The sequence below is a fragment of the Solanum lycopersicum genome, chromosome 1, assembly GCF_036512215.1.
Source record: "Solanum lycopersicum chromosome 1, SLM_r2.1".
NCBI lineage: Eukaryota > Viridiplantae > Streptophyta > Magnoliopsida > Solanales > Solanaceae > Solanum > Solanum lycopersicum.
Genome location: NC_090800.1, coordinates 21,887,456 through 21,896,254, shown reverse-complemented (window position 1 = coordinate 21,896,254; position 8,799 = coordinate 21,887,456). Strand labels below are relative to the sequence as shown.

The following is an 8,799-nucleotide window of genomic DNA, read 5'->3' as shown; positions in this document are numbered from 1 at the left end:
AGAGATTCAAAAGGCAATGAAAGAGTTGTTGTGTATTTCTATGGTCGCCAGTTTGAGCTATGAGGGCTTGTGCATTCACTCGAATTTGGATCTCCCGGAAGGTTTCAAGGTGAAAAAATTTGAAGTTTTTAGAGGAATAGGGAACCCCTTTGAGTACCTACGGACCTATTGTGACCAACTCATGGGAGTTGAGAAAGATGACACTTTATTGATGCGGATTTTTAGCCGAAGTCTGAGTGGAGAGGGTCTAGAGTGGTTTACATCTCATGAAACAACACAGTGGCCTATCTAGAATGCACTAGTTAAGGATTTAATGTAACAATTTTCTTATAATTGGAGATCGTTCCTGACCATTAATCCTCGAAAAAAATGAAGCTGAAATAAATGAAAGCTACACAGAGTTTGCAAATATATGGTGAAAGGAGGAAACTAGACTTCGGCATCCTATGTCTGAGAAGTAAATCGTCGAAGTATTCGTGCGGGTTCATTAACCCAAATATTATGATCGAATCATGTTGCTCATTGGAACAAAGTTTGCTGAGATAGTCAAAGTAGGTGAGACTATCGAAGATGGATTGAGAACCGGGAAGATTTCCCTGTTTGCTGCCTCACCCGAATCCTCGGGTTTGTTGAAGAAGAAAAGAGAAGATATGTCCACTATCTTTTATGGGGGGATGAAAATCCCAAGGTTATCCTCATCACACCAAGGTCATTTTCGACCTTCACAGAGTTCATACATGTCTTGTTATGCATAAGATGATTTCCAAAATACCTATCCCCTAATTATCAAAATAACACTCCTGCCTACCAAAATACTCCCCCTCTCAGTTATCAAGCTCCCTTTCCCATCTACCAAACTTTCCCTCTACTTTACCAAACTCCACCCCATCACTATCGACATGCCTCTCCCAACTGTTCCAATGTGCAATCAAATTACAAGATGCCTCCCCTAATGTATCAAACCCCAGCTCCACATTAGCAAAATACCACCTTAAACTACCAAGCTCCAACACTGAATTACCAAACCAACTCATATCCAAGATATCAATCCCCCCGTCCTAACACTCCAAATTATCGTCAAATACCCTCCCCCTTAGCAAGGAAACTACAATTGCCCCCTCCCCCCGTCCTAGATTTGACAATTTTCCCGCCAAAATTTTCACTCCTTTCGCCGAAAGCTGAACAAAATTAATTGTGAAATTAACTGCAGCAAGATATATTCATCTAGTGGGGCCCAAGCCGGTTGACACTAGCTCAAAGTTTTACAAACCTTATCAGAGGTGTGTGTATCACTCCAATAGTTTTGGACGTGATACCAAACATTGTATTAACTTAAAGCATAAGATCCTAGATCTGATTGACCAAAAAGTGGTCTCTCTCAAGATAGTCGTGCCTAATGTCAATAGTAATTCTTTGCCAAAGCGTGGGGGCATCACTATCAATATGATAGAAACAGATGACCATTGGTGCATGGCTAAAGAAGTTGTTCCCATCACTCATGAAGAACTGGAAAGGGATGTAGCTTTATTGAGCATTAGAGAGGAAATAATTTGTGATTCTGACACCCGAGAAGGTTGTTGCCTTGCTGCTTAAAGAAACTCTTGCCCGACCAAAGTTTGTGATTACAACTAATTCTGATCAAGGTATGACTAGGTTCGGTATATGTTACACACCTGAAGAGCTGGCTCAAAGGGGAAAATGAAGGAACAAATTAAGAGACCGATATGTGAGGCTGAAATTGAGGAATTTTGGAGAAAAATACAGCTAAAATATTATTTGATTGTGAATAATCTAGAGAAGAATCCAACACAGACTTTCGTATAGGCTTTGTTGACTCGTTTGCAGCCTGCATAGAAAAACCCTGATAAAGGCTTTGGATGACACGTATGTGCTAGTGGGCACCAATAGTGACAATGTAATAGCTATGATAAAACAGGTCATCTGAGGATACTAAATCAATTTCTGTAATGAAGATATTCCCTTTGAAGTGAAGATTCACAAAAAATCTTTACATATCCTCATTGCAAGTCGAGTCAAGGTTATCAAACGTGTCTTGGTCGATGATGGATTCGGCCTCAATATTTTCCCACTGTTGATTCTGAGGCAGCTAAAATTTGACTTGAAAAGCTTCAGAACCAAGTCTGTGAGAGGGCCTTTGATGAAGTGCAAAGGGAACATTGAGGGAAATTAACTTGACTATTTAGATGGATCTTGCAGAGTTCAACGTCGAGTTCCAGGTGTTTGACACCAGCTACAAACTCCTTTCGGGAAGGTTGTTCATCCACATGCCTGGGGTTGTGCCTTCAACCCTTTACCAACTAATGGAATTTGTTTTGAAGGAGCAGGAGTTGTGCATTCATGGTGAGGGAAGTCATTCTAATGGGTATCACCCGATCATTGATGACGTTTCTCAAGGATGTGATTTCTACATGATGAAGCTGGTAAATGCCATTGATGTTGATTTGAATTCACAACCCCCTATGCCTTATGTATAAAAAATGATTGCTAATGTGATTCTTCACAGAAAGTTCGAACCAGGTTTTGTATTTGGAAAAAATTTCAAAGGAATTGTCGAGCATATCCAAGTTCCCGCCAAAGGAGCAAAGTTTGTATTGGGGTATGTTCCCACAGATTATGAAGCAGAAATGAAGAGAAAGAATGTCGATAAACCATTGGATAGTCGATTCTTCATCTGTACCAATCATTCCCAGTTCGAGAATACACCGGCGATGATGACCCTAAGAAAAGATTTTGGGACCTTTTTGAAAAAATTGATGCGGTCGAGATTTCTGAAATCCGCGATGCCAAGCCGGGGGAGAAATTGCAGAATTGGACCTCCAAGTCACTTTTTATCCCCCGTACATCTTGGTACAAATGATATATATCTATGCTTGTTTTGGAAATCGGTGGTAGTCCGCAGATGGCCCGAGATCCACCACTTATGTAAATTTTAATTTTTTGAGTTTTAAAATTCCCTTGTGATGATTAAAAAGGCGAAATGTCCTTTGCCATGGCCTAAGTTTGTGCTTGTTTTTCAATTTAACTAAAAACCTCTTTTATTGAAAATTCGCTTATTTTCTATATTTACTTCTCTAACTTTGTCTGTTTATGATTTTAGTAATATTAATTCAAAACTCGCCAATTTCATGGCATTTCATGAGCTAAAAGAAAAAAATGAGGCAGGTAATGATGTAGTTAAATAATATGAAGTACCGGAACATGTTGCTGAAGAGTTTCGGTAGTTTGAGAACCAACAATAGTCAAATTTGGAAGAAATTGTGAATGTGAATCTTGGAGACGGGAAGTGTATCAAAGAATTCGAATAAGTGTTTATCTGTATGAAGCTCAAAAAAGGAACCTGTTTCATTTTCTTACAGAATACATTGATGTATTTGTCTGGACTTACGGAGATGTGCTAGGGCTAAGTACAAGTGTGGTTTCCCACAAATTGCCGATTAATCAAGGATTCACCCAGTAAAATAAAAGACTCAGAAGTTCAAGCCTGAGTTAAGTTTAGAGATCAAAGAAGAGATTACCCAAGAGACCGAGTCTGAAATAGCGTTAGTGACACAATATCCGACTTGGTTGGCTAATGTTGTCTCGGTTGCCAAGAAAGATGGGAAGATCTGAATTTGTGTTGACTACAAATGTCTCAACAAAGCAAGCCCAAACGATAATCTTTCGTTGCAAATATCCACATTCTAGCTGATAATTGTTCCAAGTATGAAATGTAGGCGTTTGTGGATTGTTACACGGTAATATCACAAGATTCTAATTGATGAAGAAGATAAAGAGAACATAATTTTCATTACACCTTCGGGTGTATATACTTATAGGGTGATGTCATTTGGTATAAAAATGCCAGTACTACTTATATGAGAGCTATGACGACCATCTTTCATGACATGATTAACAAAGAGATTGAAGTATATTTAGATAAGATCACAATCAAGTCCCGCGAGAGTTCTCACCATTTGACTCATTTAAGAAAGTTCTTTGATTGTCTACATCGATACAAGTTGAAGTAAAATCCCATCAAATGTGTTTTTAGGGTACTAGCTGGTAAGTTGTTGGGATTTATAGTTAGTAGAAGGGGCATTAAGATTGACCCTTCCAAGATTAAGACAACTCAGGAGTTACCTTCCCCGAAGACGGAGAAAGAAGTGATGAGTTTCTTGGAAAGGTTAAACTACATTAGTAGGTTCATAGATCAATCCACTGTGGTGTGTGAGCCTATATTCAAATTATTGAAAAGAGATGTTTCGACAAAATGGACTGAAGAATGTCAAACTGCTTTTGATGCCATCAAGATTTATTTGTCTAACGACCAGTGTTAGTTTCTCGCTAGAAGAGAGTCCATTGTTGCTATATTTGTTTGTCTTGAATGAAGTATTTGCATGCGTTCTTGGTCAACATGACGATATATTGAAGAAAGAGCGAACCATTTATTATTTAAGCAAGAAATTCACTCTATATGAGGCTCGCTACACTTTCTTGGAAAGAACATGTTGTGATTTGACTTCGATCGCTAAGAAATTGAGACATTATTTGTCTTCGTATACCACATATCTTATTTCTAGGATGGACCCATTGAAGTACATTTTTCAAAAAGCAATACTGACTGAAAAGTTTGCTAAATGGCAAATGCTTTTGAGTGAATTTGAGATTGTGTATTTGATCCAAAAGGCGATAAAAGCACAAGCCTTGGCTGATTATCTTGCAGAAAATCCAGTCGATGAGGAATGTGAAATGCTCAAGACTTATTTCCCCGCGAAGAGGTAGTATTTATGGGTGAAGGTATTTCTAAAGCATAACCTTGTTGGAGAGTCTTCTTTGATGGAGTGTCAAATCAGCAAGGAAAAGGTATCAGAGCGATTCTAGTGTCAGAATTTGGTCAACACTATCCTATGACGACTAAACTCCAATTTCATTGCACGAACAACATGGCTAAATATGAAGCTTGCATTCTATGGTTGAAGATGGTCATTGACATAAATGTCCACGAGTTGCTGGTTATTGAAGATTCAGATTGGTTGATTCATCAGGTTCAAGGAGAATAGGCTGTGAAGAACCCAAAGATCACACCGTATGTGCAGTATATACATAAGTTGTGTAGGAGGTTTTGTAAGATTGAACTCAGACACACTCCCAGGACACAGAATGAGTTCGCTGATGCTCTTACCACCATTGCCTCAATGATTAAGCATCCAACTAAGAGTTATATTGATCCTCTGGATGTAGAGGTAAAAGAGCAACCATTCTATTGTTCACCTGTTCAAGCAGAATTAGACAATCTGCCATGGTATTTTGACATCAAGAAGTATTTAGAGACCGAGGTTTATCCTGAGAATATAACACTGAATCAGAAAAAGACGGTATGTCGTATGACCGTCAACTTCTTTCTATGTGGGGAAATCCTTTATAGGAGAACTGCAGATTTAGGTCTTATAAGATGCGCTGGTGCTGCTGAAGCTACGAAACTTCTTAAACAAATAAATGCCAGAGTTTGCGGTACACACATGAGTGGATTTACTCTAGCTAGGAAGATCCTTCGATCCAGTTATTGTTGGATGAATGTGGAGTACGATTGTTTCAACATCGTGGAGAAATCTCATTAATGTTAACTGCATAGGGATCTGATTCGAGTGCGTCTCACGAACTCAATGTTATGAGTTCTCCTTGGCCATTTGTAGGTTGGGGCACATGGATGCCATTTGCCCAATAGAGTCGTCTGCCTCTAACGGACATAAATTTATTTTACTTCCCATCGACTACTTTACCAAGTGGGTAGAAGTAGCTACATAAGAGTCGGTGACCAAGAAAGTTGTAGGTGATTTTGTTCGCAATAATTTGATATGTAAGTTTGGAGTGCCAGGATTTATCATCACTGATAATGGAGCAAATCTCAACAGTCTTTTGTTGAGCGATATATGTGAAAAGTTTAAGATTAGTCACCAAAACTCAATCACTTATTGTCCTCAAATGAATGGATTTGTAGAGTCTGACAATAAGAATATTAAGAAGATTTTGAGGAAAATGATTAACAATCATTGAGGTTGGCATAAGATGTATCCATATGCTTTGTTGGGTTGTATAACGCCAGTCAGAATGTCGGCTGAAGTTGAGATACCTTCCTTGAGAATCATCCAAGAAGCTGAGTTAAGTACTGTCGATTGGGTTCGCAAACGGATTGATCAGTTAACATTGATTAACGAAAAGAGAATGTTTGATGTTTTCCATCGTCAACTGTATCAACAGAGAATGATCCGCGCTTTCCACTAGAGAGTAAGAGCCAAAATTTTTGAAGTTGGTCAGTTGATCCACAAATGCATATTTCCTAATCAGGATGAGTACAATGGAAAATTCGCACCAAATAGGCAAGGACCCTACATGGTTCGGAAGGTATTATCTGGAGGTGCTTTGTCCTAGTTTGAGATGGATGGCACCAAATGGCCTAAACTGATCAAATCAGATGCTGTCAAGAGATATTATATGTGAAGCTTCATGTTGTATTCGTCTCATCTCTTTGTAATCATTCTATTTGCTTATAATTTCTTTGTTTAAAATTCGATTCCTCTTATAATGAACTACGTATGACCTAAATTCTAAAGAATGAGATACATAGGCAGTCTATGTCTACCTCGGTTACCCAATTTATCATCTTTTAATATTTCTTTGCATTTGAACTACGTTCGACCCAAATTTTCAAGAATGAGATACGTAAGCGGCCTATGTCGACTTAGGTCAATTTTTTGCAAATTTCTTACTATTGTTTACCTTTGAAGTGGAACTACATTTGACCTATTTCCTACCTCAACGAGATACGTAAGCGCCATAACGGTTTGGTAATATCTCCCATAAGATTTCTACTTCTTTTTACAATAGAAACTGGATAGAATTTTACAAGAGGACTCAAAAATTCTCAAGAAGATGATTTTTCTTTAATAAGTCAAAACTGAAATTACCTTGAGATTTACAACTGGGACAAAATTTTTGAAAAAGTCTGCAACATTTCGTGACTGGCTCACCAACAGTTAAAGATAAGCCAAGATAGTTAACTAGGACAAAAATTTTGAGAGTGGCCTTAAAATTTCAATATGAGTTCATCAGCATTCTAGAGAACCTTTGAAAACTTTCCAGCAAATAATCAGGATAGAGCTCCTTACATTAGTCTCTAAGAAGTTCGCTAAGCTTGACATGACATGAAGCTTGTTGGTGACCTTTTCCAAATACTAATTTTTCAAAAATCCATTTTCTAAAAAGATTTTACTTTATGTTTCATTTATTTTTGGCATAAAATATGTTTTCTTATATATCAAGAGGCGGGAGATTGGAGAAATCAACCGGAGATAGCAAGACAAGGAGCACACAAGCAAAGAGATCGACACATATCAGTTTATTTTAAAACTGATGTCGGTTTATAGGTTTATATAAAAATTAGTATATTTCTCCATTCAATGAATATGAAGAAGTCAAAAGGGCGAAGAGATCCCAAAAATTGACAACTTTTTCCATGGGTGCAGGAAATATTTTATGCTTCTTATATAAAAGATTTGGAAATATTAATAACATTATTTCATTCAATTCCCAACAACACGAAGTCCATAATGAATGTGCAACTATTTTTTGAGACGGAACAAACGAGAATACCCTGAGGAGAGACATTCTGCTGGTTTTCATCAATTAAAGATATTTGGAGGAAATCACCTACACCATATTATCAGACATGATAATATCACTACCCCGAGGGTCTTTTTTTACTGTATTTTCAATTTAGAGGATATCACCGTCCAGAAGGTATCCATAAGATCATTATGTGTCACGATGAAGCACTATCTCCGTTTGGTACTAGGGATCACATCCAGAGAAATAAAACCATGCATAGCAAGAGAAGGAAGCCATGCATATCAAGAGAAAATGTCATGCATCGCTTGAAAGAGAATAAAATCATGCATTGTGAAGAAAGAGGTTCATACATCATAAGTTGAGATGTATTCATTGCGAGAAAATATCGTGCATAGCGGGAAATACATTTATATATTGGAAGAGATATAATCATGCATTGCAAGAGAATGAATCATGCATCGCGAAAGGAAGGAATCACGCATCGCGAGAGGAAGGACTCATGCATAGCAAGAGAAAGATGCCATGCATTGTAAGTGAAGGAAATCATGCATCGTGGAAAGAACTCATGCATTGCAAGAGAAGGAAATTGTGAATATGAAGAGAAATGAGTCATGCATTGAAAGAGAAGGAAGTCATGCATCGCGGAACATTGGGCACAAAAAAAAGAAAGGCATGCATTGCAAGAGAATGATGTCATGCATTGCAAGAGAAGAAAATTGTTCATAGAAAGAGAAAGAGTCATCCATCGCAACAGAAGGAAATCATGCATAGGAGGAGGAAGAAATCATGCATCAAAAGAGAAAAAAATCATGCATATGAAGAGGAATAAGATATGCATTGCAAGATAAAAAAAACTTGTATATTGCAAGAGAAAGGCCAATGCATTGCAAAGAAGGAGACCATGTGTTGCGAGAAAATCAACAGCAATTGCATTTTTTTATTTGGAAAGACGACATCAAAAGAATCACCAGCAACGACATTGAGAAAACTATCAACACATTGCATCAGTCTTTTATTACATTGACATTAAAGAAAGAGTACATTGAAAATTATATTGCAAATATGAGACACAAGCTTTATTTGTTTTACGTCAAAATCAATTGAGTTGATGTCAGATGTCCAAGGAGAGCAATTAAGTGTCAACACGGTAAAAGACATTATCTCCTATGTGAA

At 37.6% G+C, this 8,799-nt stretch overlaps 1 protein-coding gene across 1 annotated transcript; it reads left to right on the top strand.

Moving 5' to 3' along the window:
• Positions 1-4,943: 4,943 nt before the first annotated feature.
• Positions 4,944-5,618, top strand: LOC104645958 (uncharacterized). Its single transcript, XM_010318864.1, has 2 exons — positions 4,944-5,045; positions 5,160-5,618. The coding sequence occupies exons 1-2, from the start codon at positions 4,944-4,946 to the stop codon at positions 5,616-5,618; spliced, it is 561 nt and encodes a 186-aa protein (XP_010317166.1).
• The last annotated feature ends 3,181 nt before the right edge of the window (positions 5,619-8,799 follow it).

What these genes read in the sequence shown, in the direction of transcription:
- LOC104645958 (XM_010318864.1), top strand. Translation starts at nt 4,944, where the DNA reads ATGGCTAAATATGAAGCTTGCATTCTATGGTTGAAGATGGTCATTGAC. An exon ending in CAGATTGGTTGATTCATCAG is followed by an intron (nt 5,046 to 5,159) that starts GTTCAAGGAGAA and finishes CCCAGGACACAG; the next exon opens with AATGAGTTCGCTGATGCTCT.